We start from the raw sequence: 26,520 nt of genomic DNA on the forward strand, positions 1-26,520 counted from the left end.
CGTCCTAGTCTCCAAGGAAGCAGAAAACAAGCTTGCTCCCTCCTCCCTGTGGCTTCCTCTCACATATTTATATATGGCTATCATATATATATATATATATATATATATATATATATATATAGGGCAAGATGGATGGATGGCATCCTTGAAGTGACTGGACTGACCTTGAGGGAGCTGGGGGTGGTAACGGCCGACAGGGAGCTCTGGCGTAGGCTGGTCCATGAGGTCACGAAGAGTCGGAGACGACTGAACGAATGAACAACAACATCATATCTCCTCTCAGCCTTCTCTTCTTCAGGCTAAACATGCCCAGCTCCTTAAGCTGCTCCTCATATGGCTTGTTCTCCAGACCCTTTGATTGTTTTAATGTCCCTGGCAAGCCTGAGCTCGTTTTGTGCTTTAGCCTTGCAGACCTTTTCCCTACAGGTTTTGGCTATTTGTTTGAATTCTTCTTTGGTGATTTCTCCCTTTTTCCACTTCGTGTGCATGTCTCTTTTGTGTCTTAGCACAGTTAGAAGTTCTTTGGACATCCATTCTGGCTTCTTTGAACTTGTCCTATTTTTTCCCTTTGTTGGCACAGTTTGCATTTGCGCCTTGAGTATATCTCTCTTGAGAAATTCCCATCCATCCGTAACTCCCTTTTCTTTTAGTATCTGCGTCCACGGAATGCTGCTCAGTCCTTCCTTCATTTTTCGGAAATGAAGCTCTCCTAAAGTTCAAAATGCGGGTTTCACTAATCTTAGTTTCGGCCTTCCTTTATACCTCAAATTGCAGGAGCACATGGTCAATTGCCCCTACGTTTGTTGCTGTGTCTTTGTCAGTGTTGATGTGGAGAGTGTCTGGTTTACCCACCCTGGAATAGGGTCCTGGATCATTGTCCTTGTTTAAGGGTTCCTTTCAAATCTAGGATACTATATCTCAGTGTGCGTGAATCATATCGATCTATCTCTATCTATGACTGGGTGGCTCCTTGTCAGGAGGGCTTTGATTACGTTTTCTTGGCCCTGGTGGAGGGAGTTGGACTGGATGGCAGAGAGTTCCACTGCTGAACGGCTCTCACAGTCAGGAAGTTCTTCCTCATGTTCAGGTGGAATCTCCTCTCTTGTAGTTTGAAGCCATTGTTCCGCGTCCCAGTCTCCAAGGAAGCAGAAAACAAGCTTGCTCCCTCCTCCCTGTGGTTTCCTCTCACATATTTATACATGGCTATCATATCTCCTCTCATCCTTCTCTTCCTGCCATAATATCAGGCAGAATATGCATATTTTAAGAAACAACTACCAAGTTATTCTGGTGCAACAGTGTCAACGTTCAGCCTTTACTTACATGGACGTCGGTCCGATCAGCCACCCAGCGGGCCAACTGTTCTGCAGCAAAACCTCGCACCTGCAGCTCATACGTGTCCCCTCTTTTGGGTTTTCCTTTCGCCGGGAAGTTAATAAATGTTGGAGCAGAGTTCATGTTCAGCTGTCAATTTGGATGGAACAAAGCGGCACAGTGTTGCTTGAGTCGTCAACATTTAAAAACACACACTTTAAAATGGAACTTCTTGAAATTACCGGAACCCCTCAGAGCCATTTAATTCTACGGTCCTGAAAACTAAAATATTTTTACGCCTGTTGGAAATCCTCACATAAATATCAGTAGCTCTGCTATTAAGCTGAGATAGGAATGCAGAAGCATAGCACAATATTAGTATTATATATTACTACATTGTACTATACTACAATATTATTTATTGTAAGTAAAGGTAAAGGTAGTCCCCTGACATTAAGTCCAGTCATGTCTGACTCTGGGGTGTGGTGCTCATCTCCATTTCTAAGCCGAAGAGCCAGCGTTGTCCGTAGACACCTCCAAGGTCATGTGGCCGGCATGACTGCATGAAGCGCTGTTAGTACTGCAATATTCTTTATTATTTATTTACGGCATTTATATGCCGCCCTTCTCACCCCGAAGGGGACTCAGAGCGGCTTACAAGTAAAAAGTAAATACAATATATTATTATTATCATAGCACAATATTAATATTATATATATATATATATATATATATATATATATATCCAGGGGACGCCCGGATGATTTCTGATGTTTTTGTCATCCTTGTGGGAGGCTTCTCTCTTGTCCCCGCATGAGGAGCTGGAGCCGATAGAGGGAGCTCATCCGCCTCTCCTGGGATTCAAACCTGCGACCTGTCGGTCTTCAGTCCTGCCAGCACAGGGCTTTAACCCACTGCGCCACTGTAATATTATTAGTAATATTATATTTAATATAAAATATATAATTATAATATCATTTTATTATTAGTAGTAGTATATTGTATTTCATTATATATTATCAATATATTATTAGTAATATTACAGGTAATATAGAATATAGAATTGTTATGATCATTATGTGTACATACAATATATTAAAATCTTAGCATAGCACTATATTAGTATTATATATTACTATATTGTACTATATCACTATAATGTAATATTGTTAATATTACATGTAATATATAATATACAATTATTATATTGTATTATTATTAGTGTTATATTGTATTACAATATTATGATCAATATTATATAAACATAAAGGTAAAGGTAGTCCCCTGACATTAAGTCCAGTCGTGTCCAACTCTGGGGTGTGGTGCTCATCTCCATTTCTAAGCCGAAGAGCCAGCGTTGTCCATAGACACCTCCAAGGTCATGTGGCCGGCATGACCGCATGGAGCGCCGTTACCTTCCCGCCGAGCGGTATCTATTGATCTACTCACATTTGCATGTTTTCGAACTGCTAGGTTGGCAGAAGTATATAAACATACAATATATTATATTATTAGCATAGCACAATATTAGTATTATATATTACTATATTGTACTATGCCACTACACTGTAGTATTACTAGTAATATTACATGTAATATATAATATACAATTATTATATTGAATTAGTATTATATTGTATTACAATATTATGATCAATATTACATGTACATACAATATATTATATTATTAGCATAGCACAATATTAGTATCATATATTACTATATTGTACTATGCCACTATACTGCAGTATTGCTGGTAATATTACATGTAACACAAAAAATATTGTATTGTATTATTAGTATTATATTGTATTACAATATTATGATCAATATTATATAAACATACAATATATTACATTATTAGCATAGCACATTATTAGTATTATATATTACTATATTGTTCTATGCCACTATACTGCAGTATTGCTGGTAATATTACATGTAACATAAAATTATTGTATTGTATTATTATTAGTATTATATTGTATTGCAATATTATGATCAATACATGTACATAGAATCATAGAATCAAAGAGTTGGAAGAGACCTCATGGGCCATCCAGTCCAACCCCATTTTGCCAAGAAGCAGGAATATTGCATTCAAATCACCCCTGACAGATGGCCATCCAGCCTCTGCTTAAAAGCTTCCAAAGAAGGAGCCTCCATCACACTCGAGGCAGAGAGTTCCACAGCTGAACGGTCAGGAAGTTCTTCCTCACATGCAATATATTATATTATTACCATAGCACAATATTGTACTATGCCACTATACTGCAGTATTACTAGCAATATTACATGTAACATAAATTATTGTATTGTATTATTAGTATTATATTGTAGTACAATATTACGATCAATATTACAAGTACATACAATATATTATATTATTACCATAACACAATATTAGTATTACATATTACTATATTGTACTATACCACTATACTGTAGTATTACTAGTAATATTACATGGAATATATAATATTTATTTATTTTTATTTATTTATTGGTATGCTTGTATACCGCGATATCTCAGCCCGTGCGGCGACTCATCGCGGTTTACAACATGTTAAAATATACAATGTTAAAATATACAATTCACTAAGCATAGAAAACTAAAATTTTGAGAATACATACAAAAACATACGCAGTATTGGGCCACCAATACAGATCGGGACATCTCATAGTTAAATATACAATTATTATATTGTATTAGTATTAGTATTATATTGAATTACAATATTATGATCAATATTATAAGTACATACAATATATTATATTATTACCATAGCACAATATTAGTATTACATATTACTATATTGTACTATACCACTATACTGCAATATTATTAGTAATATTACATGAAAAATTTTATATGAAAAATTGTCTCCTGTGCTATGCTAATAATATAATATAATGTGATATAATATATTGTATATACATATATTATTTATAATATTATAATGTAATGCAATATAGTACTACTAATAATATGATATTATAATTATATATTTATATTACATGTAATATTACTAATAATATTACAATATACTGGTATGGTACAATACAGTGACATTTAATATTGATATTGTGCTACCAATGATGGGCAACCTTTTGAGCTTGGTGTGTCAATACATGCCAAAAAACCGAGCATAACTCAAATGGGGTGTCACTTTGAGAGAAAAAAACCATAATTTCATTGTATTTATAGTTTAATACCAAAAAAATATTATTGTCATATATTGTATTTAATAAACCAAAAACTAATTATTTAACTTACCTGCTTTTTCTATAATGTCATATATCTCGGCATTATAGAAAAATGTTGGTGTAGGAGCCGAGGATGAAATATCCTTCTTCTCCCCATCTTCTCTGTATGCGGCCGCATGCGGCTGTGTGTCATCAAAAATGGCTACGCGTGTCAGTGCTGACACACGTGTCATGGGTTCGCCATCAGGGTGCTATGCTAATAATATATTGTATGTGTGTGTGTGTGTGTGTGTGTGTGTATATATATATATATATATATATATATATATATATTGTAAGCCGCTCTGAGTTCCTTCGGGGTGAGAAGGGTGGCATATAAATGTCGTAAATAAATAAATAATAAATAAATGTACAATTATTAAATTGTATAATTATTAATATTATATTGTATTACATTATAATATTATCAATACTACATGTATATATGATATATTATATTATTAGCATAGCACAATATCAGTATTATATATACTAATACCTTTATAACATTCATAACTGGGATTATCTTTGATTTATTTACTAATCCCCCCTCCCATATGCTAACCTAAACAATACTTAAATAGGTATGTGCTAATTCTTTTATTAAAATATTATAATAATATACATTACCATCTGAAAGACATCAGAGCCTTCATCGAAATCAACCATGGCAAAGAAGATCCTGTTGGTAAATGCACTTGAGTATCGCCAGGAGTTGGCCAGAATCTGATATTCTTCATCAGCTTGCCTGAGTAAATAGTGTTTTAAAAGAGTTTAGTCAAATGGATTTAAAAGAATTCATCTCAGAGCTTCTAGGAAAGTAAGGCCATACTTCTATACAGGATTTTATCTGTTAACAAGGCCTCTGACAAAGAAGCTGCTTTCTGCAAAGTCTGTACTGTTCTTCCTCATTCTTTCCATGTTATTTTTATCCCAGGTTTTGCAAGTAATGCTCAAGAATATGTGGGCTTTGTTCGCTAATATACACCTGGATTCTACTTCTGGATTTATAAGGGGGAAAAAAACATGAAAAGACATTGTGTTCTCACAGTTCAGCCAGACACTCTCCACATCAACACTGACAAAGAAACAGCAAGAAATACTCTTTACCCACAAGCAGAAAGAAATTACTTATATTAGAAATCAACACTTTCTTTTTTTTTAAATGTTTATTGTAGTTTTGTTTACAAACATTTAAAAACACTAGAATTCTTAGAAAGAGGAAAGGGAAGATAGTGGATTGGTGTGGGGGTAGGCAAGGGTAGGCCAACACTTTCTCATTACTTTCTTTTCCAATTAGGACATTAACATCGTCCGGGGAGGCCCTGCTCTCGATCCCGCCAGCCTCGCAAGCACGGCTGGCGGGGACGAGAGACAGGGCCTTCTCAGTGGTGGCCCCTCGGCTGTGGAACGCCCTTCCCGCAGACGTTAGATCGGCCCCCTCCCTGCTGGCGTTCAGGAGAAGAGTAAAGACCTGGCTCTTTGAACAGGCGTTTAATTAAGCAGTGCAACCAACTGATGGATCTTGGAACTTGGAACAATGGACGAGGAGATCGGATTATGATTTTACCGGTGAGACGTGATGGATTAGTTATATAGATGTTTAGATGTTATATTGATGTTCTGTTGTATTGTTATATTGACGTAGTTGATTTAGTTACTGTTTTAAATGCTAATGTTGTGCACCTGTATATTGTCCTGGTTGTAAACCGCACTGAGTCGCCTACGGGCTGAGAGAGTGCAGTATACAAGTAAAGTAAATAATAATAATAAATCTGATCTCATATTTTTAAAAATCTTGGCAAAAGGAAGCAAAAATACACTGAAGTTGGGATACTTAAGCAGCTTTTGATATCTGTTGTTTTTATAAAAAAAAAAGATTTAAGCTCATACATGCACACAACACATTGTCGGTGAGGCTGAAACGCAGTAAACATGATAATCACAGAGTAGTTTCTCGACATTTCACTACTTCAGTATTTTTTCAGATGTCTTTTTATGTGTGACGATGTGGGGGGGGGGGATATTTCCTTTCAATTTTGTTACTGTCTTGTATTGATGTATTTTTCCCTTTTTAAATTGGGGCTTTCTTGTGAGTTTTTACTTTGAGGCTTTTATATTACAGGCTTGAGACACTCTTGTAGTAAACCAAGTAACAAAGTTTATTTATAGCTTCTGGCTCCAACGCTTATGGTTACATTTGTGTGTACTGTTACAGTCTTGAGTCTTACAATCTATCTCATTCACTTAGTTAACTTTTCTTATCAAACTTCAACTGTTTCACATCAACGAATATGTTACTTTTTCATATACTCCTGACAGAACTATATTCTGCCTTAAACCACACTGGCACTTCTTTATTTCCCTTAAAACTTAAACTCCATTTTCCTAACTGCTTTTCTCTCACAGAAGTTCCTAACTATCCTTCACAAACAGGAATCCCTAACTGACTCATCTGACTCTCTAACTGCCTATTTTTAAACTTAACTCTGCCCCTTTGGAATGTTCAGCTCTCTTCCCCCCAACTGCCATTCTGGCTCAGCGGCCCTTTCAAATCCTGGCCTACACTCATCTGCATACGACCAATTGGCTGCAGGTATGCAAATTAATCTTGCCTCTACTGTTGCTACCCTATTTCTGCCAATTCTGCCACATTGCAACATAGAGCTATACATCAAAAATTTAACATAGATCAACAAATTCGCTACACCAGACTGGGCCACAGCAACGCCTGGCTGGGGACAACTAGTAATAATAATAATAATAAATCCGATCTCATATTTTTAAAAATACACTGAAGTTGGGATACTTAGGCAGCTTTTGTTATCTGTTGTTTTTGTAAAAAAAAGATTTAAGCTCATACTTGCACACAACACATTGTCGGTGAGGCTGAAGAGCAGTGAACATGATAATCACAGAGTAGTTTCTCGGCGGCGCCTTCACCAGACGACGGAACTTGTCTCCATTGAGACGAATGACGGACCTTTTGCTCGTCCACTCCATTAACTGGCTCACTTTTTCCGAAAGCACCATCTGGAAGGATAAGATTGGAGACCAAAGCTTCACTTAATATTCAGTGAGTCTTGTCTTCTAGGAAGCTCAGCTATTCAATGCAACCAGACAGCATTTAAATTATCCTCAATTAAATTATCTTAAGAGCTGGCAAACTGGTTAGTCCTGTGATACATGTGGCTGAAGCTATTTATGGAGTGGGTTTTTTTTTTCTATAGAGAGCAGTTGATAAATACAGGAAAACTACAGGGACAGCACCGAAGATGAAAACAAACCAAGTTTGCAACTCTGCAGAGATGGCTCTTTCCCTTCGTAATTGTTTCTTCTATTCTTCCCATAAAGAGGAAATAGCTTCATATTCAATATTGTATTGTATTCTGACTGTTATTAACATAGAATGAGAAAAGAAGATGAATAGCACCAGATAAAGACTGCCAATAACAATAACAATTAGAATAATAAATAATAACGGGAAATAATGAATGAATATAAAAGTAATGGATGAAATTCAATAATTCAATAATAAATTAATAAATTAACAATAATTAGAAAAAATAATACATGGAAATAAAAACGGGAAATAATGCATGGATATAAAAGTAATGGATGAAATTCAATAACAAATTATTAATAATAATTAAAATAATAATAATACATGGAAATAATAACTGGAGATAATCAATGAATATATAAGTAACGGATGAAATTCAATAATGATTGATTAATAATAATTAGAATAGCCCAAAAAACTTACAACCCAATTAGAATAATAAATAATACATGGAAACAATATCTGGAAATAATGCATGAATACTAAAGTAATGAATGAAATTCAATAATAAATTAACAATAACAAGAATAATATATAAGACATGGAAATAATAACGAGAAATAATGCATGAATACAAATGTGATAAATGAAATTCAATAATAAATTATTATTAATAATTAGAATAAATAATATATGGAAATAATATCTGGAAATAATGCATGAATATAAAAGTAATGGATGAAATCCAATAATAAATTATTAATAATAATTAGAATAATAATAATACATGGAAATAATAACTAGAAATAATGAATGAATATAAAAGTAATGGATAAAGTTCAATAATAAATGATTAAAAATAATTAGAATAAATAATATATGGAAATAATAACTGGAAATAATGCATGAATACTAAAGTAATGAATGAAATCCAATAATAAATGACTAATAATAATTAGAATAATAATAAATAATAACTGGAGATAATGATTATAAAAGTAATGTTTAAAGTTCATTAATAAATGATTAATAATAATTAGAATAATAATAATATTAATAATAATTACAGGAGATAATCAATGAATATAAAAGTAATGGATGATATTCAGTAGTAAATTATTATTAATAATTAGAATAATAATAAATAGCACATGGAAATAATAACTGGAGAAAATAAATGAATATAAATATAATATTATATTTATATTATATAATAATGTAATATATAATATATAATATGATTTAATTCAATGAATATAAAAATAATGGAAGAAATTCAATAATAAATGGTTAATTAGAATAATAATTAATACATGGAAATAATAACTAGAGATAATCAATGCATATAAATATAATACTATATTTATATTATATAATAATATAATAAATTATATGATTAAATTATAATATAATATATTATATAATATATATATATATATTATATTATATAATATATAATATGATTAAATTCAGTAATAAATTATTAACAATAATTAGAATAATAATAAATAATACATGGAAATAATAACTGGAAATAATATATGAATACAAAGTAATGAATGAAATCCAATAATAAATTAACAGTAATTAGAATAATAATAACACGTGGAAATAATAACTGGAGATAATCAATGAATATAAATATAATATTATATTTATATTATATAATAATATAATATATAATATATAATATGATTAAATTATAATATAATATATATAATATATTATATATATAATTTCATATATAATACATATTATATATATATATATATATATTATATAATATATAATATGTTTAAATTCAATAATAAATTATTAATAATTAGAATAATAATAAATAAGACATGGAAATAATAACTGGAAATAATGAATAAATACAAAAGTAATGAATGAAATTCAATAATAAATATTAATAATAATTAGAATAATAAATAATACATGGAAATAATTACTGGAGATAATCAATGAATATAAATATAATATTATATTTATATTCTATAATAATATATAACATATAATATGATTAAATTCAATAATAAATTATTAACAATAATTAGAATAATAAATAATACATGGAAATAATGCATGAATACAAAGTAATGAATGAAATTCAATAATAAATTATTATTAATAATTAGAATAAATAATACAAGGAAATAATAACTGGTGAAAATGCATGAATATAAAAGTAATGGATGAAATCAAATAATAAATGACTAATAATAATTAGAATAATAATAATAATACATGGAAATAATAACTGGAGATAATCAATGATTATAAATATAATATTATATTTATGTTATATAATAATATAATATATATTATTAAATTATAATATAATATAATATATATTTTATATATATTGTATATAATATATATAATATGACTAAATTCAATAATAAAATAAAATAATATATAATATGATTAAATTCAATAATAAATAATAGAAATAAATAATAACTGGAAATAATCATTGAAAATAATGCCTGATCCTAAAAGTAATGAATGAAAATCACCAATAAATGATTAATAATAATTAGAATAATAATACATGGAAATAATAACTGAAATCAATGGCTGGCTATGAAAAACAAGAAATTGACCTCAATCCCTAGGAGGCCAAGGCGCGCTCACCTCCTTCTTCTTCTGCCCTCCGACGCCCGTGGCGACCAAGCAGAGGGCGGCGAAGGCCAGGCCCAGAAGCCTGAGGGGAAGACGCGCCGCCATGACACTCTCCGCCGCCTTTCCCCTCACGGAGACACGGCCCCGCCCACCACTGCTATCCCTGCTCCCATTGGACGCGCCGCCAGCCGGGCCGGCCTCGGATTGGTCCGCCGTCTCTACCTCCGCCTCCCCATTGGCCAGATCGACTTCCTCCTCCGCCGAGACCCCGCCCACGCCTTCAACTTTTACTTTTGGGCTCCAAGTGAAAGCGAGGGCAGGGAGGGGGCGTGGCCAGCGGGGATGCTCTCGACGAATAAAAAAAAAAACAACTTGTTGCGTTGTGATTGGCCGACGGAGGCTGGTTGAGGCGGGCTTTAGGGGAATGATTGACAGTGGAAAAAAAAAGGCAACCCGTTGCGTTGTGATTGGCCGACAGAGGCTGGGGAGGCGGGCTTTCGGGGTATGATTGACAGCGAAAAAAAAAGGCAACCCGTTGCGTTGTGATTGGCCGACGGAGGCTGGGCGAGGCGGGTCTTCGGGGTATGATTGACAGCGAAAAAAAAGGCAACCCGTTGCGTTGTGATTGGCCGGCGGAGACTGGGGGAGGCGGGCTTTCGGGGAATGATTGACAGTGGAAAAAAAAGGCAACCCGTTGCGTTGTGATTGGCCGACAGAGGCTGGGGGAGGCGGGCTTTCGGGGAATGATTGACAGTGGAAAAAAAAGGCAACCCGTTGCGTTGTGATTGGCCGACAGAGGCTGGGGGAGGCGGGCTTTTGGGGTATGATTGACAGCGAAAAAAAAGGCAACCCGTTGCGTTGTGATTGGCCGACGGAGGCTGGGCGAGGCGGGCTTTCGGGGAATGATTGACAGCGAAGCAGAGCAAAGTGTGCAAAGCAGAGGGAAGGGATGGGAGTCAGGTTTCCCTGCGGAACTCATGGAGACCTGACATATGTGCAGCTTGGGAAAGGATTCTAATGTTCTGCTGTGATTGTATAGGCTTTAAATGGTGCAAGTTTGGTTCAATTCCATCATTGATGAAGTTCAGAATGCTCTTTGATTAAAGGTGAACTACAAATCCCAGTGACTGCAACTCTCAAATGACAAAATCAATCTCCTTTAACCTCCCTGCCAGTACTAAAATTTGGGTGTATTGGGTATTTGTGCTAAATTTGGTCTAATGAATGGAAATACATCCTGCATACCAGATATTTGCACTATATAATTCATGATAATAGCAAAATTACAGTTGTGAAGTGGCAACGAGATTAATTTTATGATTTATTATCATCAAGTTTATTATTATTTATTACTACTATCAAGCCATGGAGGAGCCTTTACGGTATTGATATCGAGCTGCTTTTAGTAGGGTCTCCTCAGCGGAGGGGATCCCCAAGGACCGTGTAAAAAGGCCCCCGAAACCTTGGTGAGGCCAGCGGAAGTCAATTTCAGCAATTTAAAATATTAAAAATAATAACCCTCACCAAAGTGGAGGAAGTTCCAAGCGATCGAGGTGATTTATTTAGCGATTCAGCTGATATCAGATACATTGCAGGAATCATTCCACTGCAAGCATACCAGTACAAAGAAGACAGACGTATTTATAGCAAAAATACAAACATTTTGAAATTCCTGCCCGCCCTCTGCCGGCCGGCTTCATGCTGATTGGCTGAGGCTGGAACAGCTGGGAGGAGGCCTGGCGGCCCGCCTTGCCCCTGAGCCAATCAGCAAGCTCCGTCGCCTCTGGGAGGCCAATCAGCACTCTCCTGCTGCTTCTGAGGATAGACAAATCAGAAACCAGGAGGCGGGATGATCACAGACAAAGGGAAGGAAATGATGGGCTTAGGAGTTGTCAGCCAGCTGGAATGCGAGGCTTTGTCCTCGGCTGGCAAGGTGTGACCCTTGTAAACAAAAGTCTTCCTGTTTCTTCATGTGCCATTTGGTTCTATTCCATCGTTGGTGGGGTTCAGAATGTACTTTGATTGTAGGTGTGTTAGAGACCCTAAATTGGGTCTTCTTAGGTCCACATCACGGGAGCACAAAAGGAAGGAGACAGTCCCAAAAAAATTTAAAAAACAAGGTTTATTTTAGTTTCTTCATGAAGAAGACGGACAGCCTGGCAGGATATGCAGACGCTACCCTTCAAGTAACTGCCGTGCCCCCTTGGCTTTTTGACCACCAATTTATACTCTCAAGTAAACAAGAACATATTTTTTGTCATGGAAAGTACTCTCTTTCCAGCCCCCTCCCTTGACCTTTTGATGGAAAGTACCTTCTTTTACCTGCAGACTCTGCACTTAACCACAACCTTTGAACTTAACCACAACACAACTTCCGACCTCTATATGTCACATCTTGTTTCTTAAAAACATTTTCTTCCGTGTTGCTCTTTTTTTTTTTTTTTACAGAGAAAGGGTATGTTTCTCTTTTGCTGTTAATTTCATTCAAAGCCCCTTGCTTAGCATTTGCAAATTTCATTCAAAGGCCTTTTCAGGTGAACTATAAATCCCAGCAACTCCAACTCCCAAATGACAAAATCCCAACTCCACCAGTATTCAGATTTGGGCGTATTGGGTATTTGTACCAAATGTGGTCCAGGGAATGAAAATGCATTCTGCATATCAGATATTTACATTAGGATTCATAACAATGAAAATAATCTTATGGTTATAGATTATAGGTTATAGTTATAGAGTTTAATCTATGCTGATGACCGTGCCATTACTGCTCAAGCAGGGAGCTTTGAGATGATTGAACAGAAGCTCTCCGAAGCTCTAGGTGCTCTTACTGCCTCTTACAGGGGAAACCAGCTGATCCCTAATCCATCTAAAACACAGACATGTGCCTTTCATCTCAAGAACAGACAAGCATCCCGAGCTCTGAGGATTATTACCTGGGAAGGAATCCCACTGGAGCATTGCAGCGCACCCAAATACCCGGGAGTCACTCTGGACCGTGCTCCGACCTACAAGAAGCACTGCCTGAACATCAAGCAAAAAGTGGGCGCTAGAAACAACATCATACGAAAGCTGACTGGCACAACCTGGGGATCACAACCAGACACAGTGAAGACATCTGCCCTTGCACTGTGCTACTCTGCTGCTGAGTACGCATGCCCAGCGTGGAACACATCTCACCACGCTCAAACAGTGGATGTGGCTCTTAATGAGACATGCCACATTATCCGCCGGGAAGGAGCAGCCAATAGTGAAAGGACCAAGGCAGAGACATCTCCAGCTCATCCCTTGTTTGGGTATCAGCCAGCACGTCAATGACTTAAATCAAGACATAGTTTTCTAAGATCTACAGAAACACTCGCTGGAACACCTCAGCAAGCGAGAGTCCAAAAGTGGCAGGCTCAAACCCAGAATTTGATACCAAATGAGAGACTCCCCCCTGGGCACTCAGAAGACTTGGAAGGTGCTGAACAGACTGCGCTCTGGCACCACGAGATGCAGAGCCAACCTCAAGAAATGGGGCCACAAAGAGGAGCCCACGACATGCGAGTGCGGAGAAGAGCAAACCACTGACCACCTGCTGCAATGCACCCTGAGCCCTGCCACATGCACAAGGGAGGACCTTCTTGCGGCAACACCAGAGGCACTCCAAGTGGCCAGATACTGGTCAAAGGACATTTAACCAGCTACCAAACTCACAAAATCTGTGTTTTTTTTAAATCAGTTTGTTTGTTTTGTTTTGTTAGAAATGTACAATGGTATGGTTGTTGATGACACAATAAATATAGGTCCAGGTCTATCATTGTGCTCTCTGGATGTAGGTGAACTATAACTCCAAAATTCAAGGTCAATGCCCACCAAACCCTTCCAGTATTGTGTCTTGGTCATGGGAATTTTATGTGCAAAGTGTGATTCAATTCCATCATTGGTGGAGTTCAGAATGCTCTTTGATTGTAGATGAACTATAAACCCCAGCAACTACAAACTCCCAAATGTCAAGATTCTATTTACCCCAAACTTCATTAGTTTTCACATTTGGGCATACTGAGTATTCATGCCTAGTCAGGTCCAGGTCTATCATTGTGCTCTCTGGATGTAGGTGAACTACAACTCCAAAATTCAAGGTCAATGTCCAGCAAACCATTCCAGTATTGTGTCTTGGTGATGGGAATTTTATGTGCAAAGTTTGATTCAGTTCCATCATTGGTGGAGTTCAGAATGGTCTTTGATTGTAGGTGAACTATAAATCCCAGCAACTACAAACTCCCAAATGTCAAGATTCTATTTACCCCAAACTCCATTAGTTTTCACATTTGGGCATACTGGGTATTTATGCCAAATTAGGCCCAGGTCTATCATTGTGCTCTCTGGATGTAGGTGAACTATAACTCCAAAACTCAAGGTCAATGTTCAGCAAACCATTCTAGTATTGTCTCTTGGTGATGGGAATTCTATGTGCAAAGTTTGATTCAATGCCATCATTGGTGGGGTTCAGAATGGTATTTGATTGTAGGTGAACTATAAATCCCAGGAACTACAACTCCCAAATGACAAAATCAATCCCCCCCCACCTCCCCCCACCAGTATACAAAGTATACAAGTGTGATTCAATTCCATCATTGGTGGAGTTCAGAATGCTCTTTGATTGTAGGTGAACTATAAATCCCAGGAACTACAACTCCCAAATGACAAAATCAATCCCCCCCCACCTCCCCCCACCAGTATACAAAGTATACAAGTGTGATTCAATTCCATCATTGGTGGAGTTCAGAATGCTCTTTGATGGTAGGTGAACTATAAATCCCAGAAACTACAAAATCCCAACCCCAGCAGTATTCAGATTTAGGTGTATTGGGTATTTGTGCCAAATGTGGTCCAGGGAATGAAAATGCATCCTGCATGTCAGATATTTATATTAGGATTCATAACAGGAGCACAATTCCAGTTCTGAAGTAACAACGAAAAAAATCTTATGGTTGAGCTTTTCAAAAAAAAAAATCTATAATTAAAACTAAATTTAAATGCAAAATGATTTTTTTTTATTTCCAAAAAAGGTATGTGTCAGAAGTGGGATTCGAACCCACGCCTCCAATCGGAGACCAGAACACCCAGCCCCGTGCTTCCGGGAAGGCTCCGCCTTGAGTCTGGCGCCTTAGACCACTCGGCCATCCTGACACTGCGGCAGAGAGGCGCGCCAGGAGCCTCTCATGCCCTACGCTGCTTACGCTCGCCCCGCCCACTTCCGGCTTCGCTTGCCTCTTTTCTCTCTCTCTGTCGCAGTGACTGCCCCCTAGTGCTTTCCTCAGGCTAATACTCCTCCCAGATTGCTTTGCGCCTGCAACTGCGCAGGCGCAGACCGTCCGCTTCCTTTTCCGGTCGGCGGCCATTTTGTTTTTCAGTGTTTTCTTGTGACCTGAGGAAGGAGAGGAGGATGTTTCCCTTGGCGAGAAGCGCGCTAGGCCTGGCGGGTGAGAGCTTCTATCTCTATCTCTATAATGGTAAAAAGGTAAAGGTTGTCTTCTGACATATCAGACTCTGGGACTCTGGTGCTCCTCTCTATTGCTAAGCCGAAGAGCCGGCGTTGTCCGTAGACACCTCCAAGGCCATGTGGCCGGCATGACAGCACGGAGCGCCGTTATCTCCTTACAGTATGTTCATTATCGAATATGGGTTATAGATTATAGATGTTGTTGTTGTTCATTCGTTCAGTCGTCTCCGACTCTTCGTGACCTCATGGACCAGCCCACGCCAGAGCTCCCTGTCGGCCGTTACCACCCCCAGCTCCCTCAAGGTCAGTCCAGTCACTTCAAGGATGCCATCCATCCATCTTGCCCTTGGTCGGCCCCTCTTCCTTTTGCCTTCCACTTTCCCCAGCATCATTGTCTTCTCTAGGCTTTGCTGTCTCCTCATGATGTGGCCAAAGTACTTCCACTTTGTCTCTAGTATCTTTCCCTCCAGTGAGCAGTCGGGCTTTATTTCCTGGAGGATGGACTGGTTGGATCTTCTCGCAGTCCAAGGAACTCTCAGCACTTTCCTCCAACACCACAGCTCAAAAGCATCGATCTTCCTTCGCTCAGCCTTCCCGAAGGTCCAGCTCTCACATCCGTAGGTGACTACAGGGAAGACCATGGCTTGGACTAGGCGGATCTTTCTTGCCAGTCTGATGTCTCTACTCTTCACTATTTTATCGAGACTGGATTATAGATTATAGATAGGTTATAGGTAAAAAATATCACATTAAAATGTACACATACGCATCACCGTTAAAGTGACAGGCGACCTCACACCAGCAACTTTTATGTGTGTTTTCTGGTGGTGTCAGGCCTGTAGCGAGGGGGTGCTTTTAGGGGTTCAACCCCCCCCCCCGAAATGTTTCAGATTTTTTAAAAAAACTGGTTCACTCATGAATTTTAACTGGTTAACCCAATCTCCATGCTGCTAAGTCTATGAGATGCAAAAAATCAAGAGCCCCTCCAGAGCTACAAGCATATCTCAAGCAAATATTGGCAATTTATTCACACTGTCATTACTTGCAGCAATAGCTGATGTATGAAGCAACCAAGTTGGGTGTGTGTGTGTTGAATGCTCTCATTAAGGAGGCCAGACTTGGTGGAGGTGGTTGACAGGGGCGGAGATGCAGGCTATTGAAGGCTGCTCTGCCCCCTGCTGTGCTCTTTGCGGGGATATTACATATTACATACTACATTAGTACTGTAGCAATCTGTTCCTCATGTTTAAAAGTATGAAAAAGCTCCCAATGAAAAGAAAGTAATTGTGCTTAATTTTGAGGTTGAATTCCGCCCAACAGGTTACGCGAAAGTTCTTCCGCAATTCTTGCAGCTCCGTAAATGTGTTAACATTAACGATCTTTAAAGAGTCTGAACACACGCGCACACACGCAATGAGGATAATTGCCCTAAATCAGCCCCTATCTCCTCTAGTTTTCTTTTCTTTTCAGTTGAAATATTCACACCTAGCCCAACTGACAAAAGTCCTTTGTCTCACCCTGGTCATTCCACAGATATATAAACCCATTTTCCTATTTCCAACAGACCTCACTACCTCTGAGGATGCTTGCCATAGATGCAGGCGAAACGTCAGGAGAAATGCCTCTAGAACATGGCCCTATAGCCCGAAAAAACCCACAAGAACTTAACTTTTATGTGTGTTTTCTGGTGGTGTGACTTGTCATGCATTGATTGCTTTGATGCCATACAAAAGAGATTGAATGGTTGAATCCATCTCTTTGAAAGCAAGCCTTAAGTGTTTAAGATCTCTATGAGTTCTGTGAGGAGACTTGTGCATTAGGCCCACTACTTTGCCCGTGCTACACATTATTCTAATAGTGCCATAAATATGCTAATTGCGGTTAATCCCACAAGGGAGTATTTAGTAGTAATTTAAGGATTCATCCTGAAGGCTTAGAGCAAATGGTGGATTCTAAACTCTGTCATTGGATATTTATTTATTACTAGCTGTACCCGCCACGCGTTGCTGTGGCCAACCTTCCCTCCCTCTTTCTCTCCTTCCTTCCCTCTTTCCTTCCTTTCCTCTTTTTTTCCCTATCTCTCATCTTTCTTCCATCTCTACCTGTTTCTTTCCTCCTCTTTGGTTACTTCCTTCCTTCTCTCCCTATCTTTCGTTCCTTCTCTCCTTCCTTCCCTCTCTTTTTCCTTTCACTTTTTTATTTCCTTCTCTCCTTCCTTGCTTCTCTACCTTTCTTTCTTTCTTTCCTTCTTTCCCTCCTTCTCTCCTTCCTTCCTTCTCTCCTTCTCTCATTACTTCCCTTCCATGTAATATTGTATTTATATTTTACATAGAAAGAACGAAAGGAAGAAGGAAGGAAAAAGGAAGAAAGGAAGGGAAGGAGAAGCAAGGAAGAAGAGAAAGGAAGGAGGGGGGTGAAGAAAGGAGGGAGGGAAGGAAATGAAGGGGAAGAAAATGAAGAAAGGGAAAGAAGGAGGAAAGGGAGGGAGGGAGGAAAAGAAGGAAAGGAAGAAGGAAGGAGGGACAGGAAGGAAAGGAAGGAGGGAAAGAAGGAATGGAAGGAGAAGGAAGGAAGAAAATGTAAGAAAGGGAGGAAAGAAGGAAAGGAAGGAAAGAAGGGAAGGGATTGAGGGAGAGAAGGAAGGTCCTTCACTCAAGCACCTTCGACCTTCCTCGCCTCCTCCTCCTCCTCCCCCCCTTCTTCCTTGCCTGGGGGCTCCGCTGCTGCCGCTGCCATTCATCCACCCCTTCCTCTTCCAACAGGGAAAGGAGGAGGAGGAGGAGACCACCCTCCTGACATAGCAGGGAAAGAGAAGGGGCTCCATGCGGCAAGCCTCCACCTCCACTCCCATGGTGCCCCCTCTCGCTTGTGTGTGTGTGGCCGTGCACGTGCACCTGGCTCCTCATACTTTAATGGCCGGCTGTTTCCCCGTGAGGAGGAGGAGGGGGCGTGGCCATGGGTCTCTTTGTAGGCATGCAGTTTCTCCTTTGTGGACATGCAGTTTAGAAGTCCTTTCTGCTTTTTGTTTTTGTTGTTTTTTTGAGTGAAGGACATACATTGGGTTCTTAGGTGTATCATGTCCAAATTTGGTGTAAATTCCCCCAGTGGTTTTTGAGTTCTGTTAATTCCACAAACGAACATTACATTTTTATTTATATAGATTTATCTATTTATGGCATTTATATGCCGCCCTTCTCACCCCGAAGGGGACTCAGAGCAGCTTACAAGATATATTTTCATACAATATATTATATTATTAGCATAGTACGACATCATTATTATATATTACTATATTGCACTATACCATTATATTGTAATATTATTAGTAATATTATATGTAATGTAAATATATTATTTTAATATTGTATTATTATTACTAGTATTATATTGTATCACATAATATTATAAATGTTACTAGCTGTACCCGCCACGCATTGCTGTGGCCAACCTTCCCTCTTTCTCTCCTTCTTTCCCTCCTTCCTTCCCTCCCTCTTTCCTTCCTTCCTTCTTTCCCGTCTTCCTTCCTCTTCTTCCTTCCTTCTCTCTTTCCTTCCTTCCCCCTTTTTCTTTCTCTTCTGCTGTCACTCTTTTCTTCCTTCTCTCTTTCCTTCTTTCCTTCCCTCCCTCTTTCTCTACATCTTCCACCCTTTTCTCTTTCCTTCTCTCCTTCCTTCCTTCCCCCTTTTTCTTTCCCCCCTCTTTCTCTCCTTTCTGCTTTCTCTATCTCTTTCCTTCCTTGCCCCTTTTTCTTTCTCTTCTGCTGTCTCTCTTTTCTTCCTTCTCTCTTTCCTTCTTTCCTTCCCTCCCTCTTTCTCTACATCTTCCCTCCTTTTTTCTTTCCTTCTCTCCTTCCTTCCTTCTCCCCTTTTCTTTCCCTCCCTCTTTCTCTCCTTTCTTCCTTCTCTATCTTTCCTTCCTTCCCCCTTTTTTCTTTTTCTGCTGTCTCTCTTTTCTTCCTTCTCTCTTTCCTTCCCTCCCTCTTTCTCTACATCTTCCCCCCTTTCCTTCACTTCCTCTTTCCCTTTTTTCTTTCCTTCTCTCCTTCCTTTTTTTAACTTTCCTTCCTTCCCCTTTTTCTTTCTCTCCCTCTTTCTCTCCTTTCTTCCTTCTCTACCTCTTTCCTTCCTTTTCTCTTTGCTTCCATCTTTCCTTCTCCCTTTCCTTCTTTCTTTCCGTCCCTCTTTATTTATTTCTTTTTTTCTCCCCTTCCCTCCCCCTTTCTTCCCTTTTTTCTGTATTGTCATTTAGCTTTTCCTCATGTAGTTTTTTGGGGATTTTTAAGTCCCTTCTGTTGTGTTTTTCAGTGTTTTTATGAGCGAAGGACATACATTGGATTGTTAGGTGTATCAGGTCCAAATTTGGTGTCTATTCATCCAGGGGTTTTAGAGTTATGTGAATACCACAAACGAACATTACATTTTTATTTATATAGATATGTATATACAATATACTATATTATATTATTAGTAAAGACAAGATGGAACTGCCTTCTGCTCCCCTCTGTCTTCACTCACTGTCAGAGTATGCTGCCCTGTCTTGATAAAATCAAATTTGTAATCCCATTTGTGTGTTGTGTTTTAGCTCGTAACATCCAGCGTACAGCAGTGCGGCAAGCTCACCATAAGCATGAGCCTGATTTTCATGACAAATACGGCAACCTGGTTCTAATTGGAGGAGCAGCCTTCTGCGTCTCGATTTGGAGCTACGTAAGTGTTTCGACCTTGTGTTTGGCTCTTGTTCTTTACCAGCGACGATACGGCCATGGAAATAATAATAAATAGGATTACCGTATATTTCGGGGTAGTAGGCGACTGGGCGCATTAGACGACCCCCCAACTTTTCAATTAAAAATTTCAATTTTTGGATATATTCGCCTTACTAGACGACCCCTCTCTGCCAGCCCCTTCAGGCTCCGAAGCCTCCTTTCCTGGGCTTTGAGGCAACTTCTCAGCGCCATAGAGCCTCCCCTCCGCCACAGCCAGCCAACCACGTGCTCATCACGTCCTGCTTTGGGTCAAAATAATAATAAAGTTTTCCTGAGTTGCTGTTGCAGCTATGGGCCTTTAGGTGTCAGCAGAGAATTTTCTCCATTCTCTTTGCTGCTTTACGGAATCCATAATTTATTTATTTATTTATTTATTTACTGCACTTGTAGACCGCTGTTCTCAGCCCTAGGGCGACTCACGGTGGTGTACAACATATAAAAACAATTTACAATAAAGGCAATATCACAAACAACAATAACAACATCACTATCAATAATACAATGACACTAAATCATTCGCGACGTCTCATCATAGAATCACAATCCAATCTCGTTTTCCATATTCCGTTCCAATCATCATTGCCAATTGTTGTAGCACTTAGTCAAACGCCTTCTCAAACAACCACGTCTTTAGTCTCTTGCGGAATGTCATAAGGGAGGGCGCCAGTCTGATGTCCACAGGAAGGGTGTTCCACAGCCGGGGAGCCACCACCGAGAAGGCCCTGTCTCTCGTCCCCGCCAGGCGTGCCTGTGAGGCAGGCGGGATCGAGAGAAGGGCCTCCCCAGACGATCTCAAAGTCGTGGGCTCGTAGGCCGAGATGCGGTCAGACAGGTATTTTGGGCCGGAACCGTTTAGGGCTTTGTAGGCCAGCACCAGCACCTTGAATTGGGCCCGGTAGCAGATCGGCAGCCAGTGGAGCTGGAACAACAAGGGGGTTGTGTGCTCCCTGCGTCCCGCTCCTGTTAGTAACATGGCTGCCGCGCGCTGGACTAGCTGGAGCTTCCGGGCCGTCTTCAAGGGCAGCCCCACGTAGAGAGCGTTGCAGTAGTCAAGGCGGGATGTGACCAGAGCGTGTACTACCGTGGCCAAGTCAGACTTCCCGAGGTACGGGCGCAGCTGGCGCACGAGCCTGAGCTGTGCAAATGCTCCCCTGGTCACCGCTGAAACCTGGGGATCCAGGCTCAACGATGAATCCAGGATCACACCCAAGCTGCGAACCTGTGCCTCAAAGCCTGGGCAAACTTATTATTATTATTATTATTATTATTAACTTTATTTATACCCCGCTAGCATCTCCCGTAGGACTTGATGCGGCTTACAACGGCCAAGGCCTCAAACACAATACAACAATACAACACTAAGCAAATTAAAAACAGTAAGCAATACCAAACAACAGATAATAGACACTACATCAGGACACTATTAAAACTGGGCCGGGCCGAAGTGATGGGTACAAAATTAAAAGTGCTGATGTGACAGGGATAGGTGGGAATTATAGGGTAGTGCAATATACGGTGTGCAACAATCTTAAATCTAATAAAGTGCTTCTGGGACTTGTTGTTGGGGATTCCTACTCTGGAAAGGCACAACAGAACAGCCAAATCTTCAAGTTCTTTCTGAAGGCTGCCAATGTAGGGGCCTGTCTAAGGTCTTTTGGGAGGGTGTTCCAGAGTCGGGGGGCCACCACAGAAAAGGCCCTGTCTCGCGTCCCCACCAAACGCGCCTGCGACGCAGGTGGAATCACGAGCAGGGTCTCTCCAGATGAACGAAGTGAGCGCGTGGGTTCGTAGATGGAGATACGGTCACGAAGGTAGGGTGGTCCCAAACCGTTTAGGGCTTTGTAGGTAAGCACCTGCACCTTGAATTGGGCTCGGAAGATAAACGGCAGCCAGTGGAGCTCCTTGAACAGGAGGGTTGACCTCTCCCTGTAAGGGGCCCCAGTTACCATCCTGGCTGCAGCCCGTTGGACCAGTTGGAATTTCCAAGCCGTTTTCAAGAGCAGCCCCACGTAGAGCGCATTGCAGTAGTCCAATCTGGAGGTGACCAAGGCATGGACCACCCCGGCCAGATCAGCCTTCGCGATATGGAGTGGGGAGTGGATAGAGAACGCTAGAACTCCCTCCTTCTTTTCCCCCCTCTCTTTTTTTTGAGAAGGGACAGGATAATGGCATAAATTATGCTGGGGGTGTTGAGTGATGTTGAGCCTGGCAGGGGCAGGGCTTCAGAGAGGAATGAGAGATAAAGTGCACGTATGTGTGTTCCTGTGTTTTTTCCTCTCTTCCCTCGCACTCGCTGTCTCCGCTGGTTTGATAGCTATCCCCCCCCCCCCTCCGCCTGCTTCTCTGCAAAGTCACTCTCTATCTCTCCTGAGGAGAAAGAACCTGTGTGTTTGTGTGTCCTGTGCTTCTTAACCAGCCCGAGCGGCTCGCTCTCTTCCCTTGCACTCAGTGCCTCTGCTGGATTGATAGCTATCCCCCCTGCCTGCTTCTCTGCATAGAATCATAGAATCAAAGAGTTTGAAGAGACCTATTGGGCCATCCAGTCCAACCCCATTCTGCCAAAAAGCAGGAATGTTCCATTCAAATCACCCCTGACAGATGGCCATCTAGCCTCTGTTTCAAAGCTTCCAAAGAAGGAGCCTCCATCACACTCCGGGGCAGAGAGTTCCACTGCTGAACGGCTCTCACAGTCAGGAAGTTCTTCCTCGTGTTCAGATGGAATCTCCTCTCTTGTAGTTTGAAGCCATTGCTCCATTGCGTCCTAGTCTCCAAGGAAGCAGAAAACAAGCTTGCTCCCTCCTCCCTGTGGCTTCCTCTCACATATTTATACATGGCTATCATCATATCTCCTCTCAGTCTTCTCTTCTTCAGGCTAAACATGCCCAGCTCCTTAAGCCGCTCCTCATGGGGCTTGTTCCCCAGACCCTTGATCATTTTAGTCGCCCTCCTCTGGACACATTCCAGCTTGTCAATATCTCTCTTGAATTGTGGTGCCCAGAATTGGACACAATATTCCAGGTGTGGTCTGACCAAAGCAGAATAGAGCATGGGGAGCAGGACTTCCCTAGATCTAGACACTAGGCTCCTATTGATGCAGGCCAAAATCCCATTGGCTTTTTTTGCCGCCACATCACATTCCTGGCTCATGTTTAACTTGTTGTCCACGAGGACTCCAAGATCTTTTTCACACGTCCTGCTCTCGAGCCAGGCATCATCGTCCCCTATTCTGTATCTTTGCATTTCGTTTTTCCTTCCAAAGTGGAGTATCTTGCATTTGTCATTGTTGAACTTCATTTTGTTAGTTTTGGCCCATCATCTCTCTAGTCTGTCAAGATCCCTTTGAATCCTGCTCCTGTCCTCTGGAGTATTCACTATCCCTCCCAATTTGGTCCCGTCTGCAAACTTGATGATCCTGCTTTCTAGCCCTTCATCTAAGTTGGACCCTTCATCTCCTCTGGACACATTCCAGCTTGTCAATATCTCTCTTGAATTGTGGTGATAATAAACTTTATTTCAGTGGTTCTCAAATTTCCTAACGCCGCGACCCCTTAGTACAGTTCCTCATATTTTGGTGACCCCCCCAATCATAAAATTAATTTCATTGCCACTTCACAACTGTAATTTTGCTATTATTATGAATAATATAGTGTAAATTATATAAATTCTGGCCCTGCTTACCTCTCCGAACGCATCTCCACCTATGAACCGACCAGAACATTAAGATCGTCTGGGGAGGCCCTGCTCTCGATCCCGCCTGCATCACAGGCGCGCTTGGCAGGGACGAGAGACAGGGCCTTCTCAGTGGTGGCCCCTCGGCTATGGAATGCCCTACCGGCAGACATCAGACAGGCACCTTCGCTGCTGACGTTTCGGAGAATGGTTAAGACCTGGCTTTATGAACAAGCGTTTGGTTAAGCAGTGCAACCAATCATAGGAAGACAGTAAATGGAACATAGGAATGGCACAAGGATTATGAGAACGGATCTGATTTCAACGGAGGCGTTATGTCTGTTTTGTTGATCTGTCTTGTTGATTGTTAACTGTTGTGGATTGATGCTGTTGATCCTGTTGTTGCATTGTTATGTTTTAATTGCACTGACACTGTTTGATAATTGTACCATGGAAACCGCATTGAGTCGCCTGTTAAGGGCTGAAAAATGCGGTATAGAAATAAAGCAAATAAATAAATAAATAATAAATATCTGATATGCAGGATGTATTTCCATTCATTAGACCAAATTTAGCACAAATACCCAATACACCCAAATTTTAGTACTGGCGGGGAGGTTGGAGGGGGTTGATTTTTGTCATTTGGGAGTTGCAGTCACTGGGATTTGTAGTTCACGTACAATCAAAGAGCATTCTGAACTCTTATCAATGATGGAATCGAACCAAACTTGGCACACACAAGTCCCATGACCAGCAGAAAATACTGGAAGGGTTATTAAATACAGTAATTAAAATGAAGAACAATTTTAACAAATATAAACGTATTAGTATTTCAATGGGAAGTGTGGGCCTGCATTTGGCTGATGAGATAGGATTGTTGTTGTTGTGTGCTTTCAAGTCGTTTCAGACTTAGGTTGACCCTGAGCGAGGGCCAGGTAAATGACCTTGGAGGGCCGTGTTTGGCCCCCAGGCCTTAGTTTGAGGACCCCTGATCTAGACACTAGACTCCTTTTGATGCAGCCCAAAATCCCATTCGTTACATTGACTTCTTAGCATTTCCCCTCCATTGCATTTCAGGTTGTAACGCAAACCGGGATCGAGTGGAATCTGTCTCCTGTGGGCCGGATCACGCCCAAACCATGGCGAGAGGAGTAAAGGTGATCTTCGCAATCCTCTACAAACATGGGAAGAGTCACGAACTAGTTTAAAATTTCATTGGGATGTTCCCACCGCACGCCTAAGGCGGCACAGTTCTCTGTATTATTCATGATGTAATAAAAATATTTAAAATTAAAGCCGTCTCAGTAAAAGTTCCTCCTTGGAGATTTGCATGAAAGGAATCTAGTCCTATATTGCTGAGTCTAGCTAAGGAACAATTGAAGACTAGATATGCAAAGGAGAGAGTCATTTTGACCTCCTTGTGGGAATATTCCAGTAGCATTCCCTCCTGACGTTTTGCCTACATCTATGGCAGGCATCCTCAGAGGTTTATTCAGAGGTCTGGGAGTGAGGCAAGTGGGGTGTATGTACAGGGTACGGCAGCATAACTTCCTTTTTTAAAATGCGCACCATTCAATCGGTTGAAGACGTAGTGGAGCCCTCGTGGTCTTGTTCGAGAGGTGGGAGTCTAAGGGTTTCCTGGATGACATCAACTACCTGGATCAGTCACAGTCTGCCTTCAGGCATGGCCACGGCACCGAGACGGCTTTGGTCGCCTTGGTGGATGACCTCCGTAGAGAGCTGGACAGGGGGAGTGTGACTCTGTTGGTTCTCTTGGACATCTCAGCGGCTTTCGATACCATCGATCATGGTATCCTTCTGGGACGACTCTCCGGGATGGGTCTCAGGGGCACAGTTTTGTCGTGGCTCCGTTCCTTCTTGGAGGGCCGTTCCCATTTGGTGAAGCTGGAGATGCCTGCTCGGATCCCTGGCCTTTGACCTGTGGGGTCCCGCAAGGCTCCATTCTGTCTCCCATGCTTTTTAACATCTACATGAAACTGCTGGGAGAGGTCATCCGGAGTTTTGGAGTTGGGTGCCATCTCTACGCAGATGACACACAACTCTACTACTCATTTCCACCCAATTCCAAGGAAGCCCCTCAAGTGCCTGGACGAGTGCCTGGCCGCTGTGTCT

The 26,520-nt window shown here is 40.4% G+C and overlaps 2 protein-coding genes and 1 non-coding gene across 3 annotated transcripts in view; 1 reads left to right on the top strand and 2 right to left on the bottom strand.

Moving 5' to 3' along the window:
• The window catches only part of MAGT1 (magnesium transporter 1), a 33,797-nt gene extending 23,188 nt beyond the window's left edge, over positions 1-10,609 (bottom strand). Inside the window, exons 1-4 of the mRNA XM_060756488.2 lie at positions 10,481-10,609; positions 7,424-7,593; positions 5,191-5,308; positions 1,324-1,464 (exon numbers count right to left, since the gene is read on the bottom strand). Of these exons, the coding sequence (XP_060612471.2) occupies positions 1,324-1,464; positions 5,191-5,308; positions 7,424-7,593; positions 10,481-10,573 (522 nt within the window). The 5' untranslated portion in view covers positions 10,574-10,609. The remainder of the gene's footprint in view (positions 1-1,323; positions 1,465-5,190; positions 5,309-7,423; positions 7,594-10,480) is intronic.
• A 4,915-nt stretch (positions 10,610-15,524) lies between these two features.
• TRNAL-CAA (transfer RNA leucine (anticodon CAA)) lies at positions 15,525-15,640 on the bottom strand. Its single transcript has 2 exons — positions 15,603-15,640; positions 15,525-15,570 (listed from the first exon to the last, which is right to left on the bottom strand). It is a non-coding gene; the product is annotated as a tRNA-Leu (tRNA).
• Positions 15,641-15,823: 183 nt separating this feature from the next.
• COX7B (cytochrome c oxidase subunit 7B) lies at positions 15,824-25,682 on the top strand. The gene is made up of 3 exons (XM_060756491.2): positions 15,824-15,933; positions 20,535-20,659; positions 25,465-25,682. The coding sequence occupies exons 1-3, from the start codon at positions 15,897-15,899 to the stop codon at positions 25,540-25,542; spliced, it is 240 nt and encodes a 79-aa protein (XP_060612474.2). The 5' UTR covers positions 15,824-15,896; the 3' UTR covers positions 25,543-25,682.
• The last annotated feature ends 838 nt before the right edge of the window (positions 25,683-26,520 follow it).

The sequence above is a fragment of the Anolis sagrei genome, chromosome 10, assembly GCF_037176765.1.
Source record: "Anolis sagrei isolate rAnoSag1 chromosome 10, rAnoSag1.mat, whole genome shotgun sequence".
In the NCBI taxonomy this organism is placed as follows: Eukaryota; Metazoa; Chordata; class Lepidosauria; order Squamata; family Dactyloidae; genus Anolis; species Anolis sagrei.

Excerpts from the sequence above, each read along its gene's own strand:
- COX7B (XM_060756491.2), top strand. The coding sequence starts at position 15,897 with ATGTTTCCCTTGGCGAGAAGCGCGCTAGGCCTGGCGG. Across the intron at positions 15,934-20,534 it reads AAGCGCGCTAGGCCTGGCGG|CTCGTAACATCCAGCGTACA; the intron begins GTGAGAGCTTCT and ends GTTGTGTTTTAG. Across the intron at positions 20,660-25,464 it reads GCGTCTCGATTTGGAGCTAC|GTTGTAACGCAAACCGGGAT; the intron begins GTAAGTGTTTCG and ends ATTGCATTTCAG.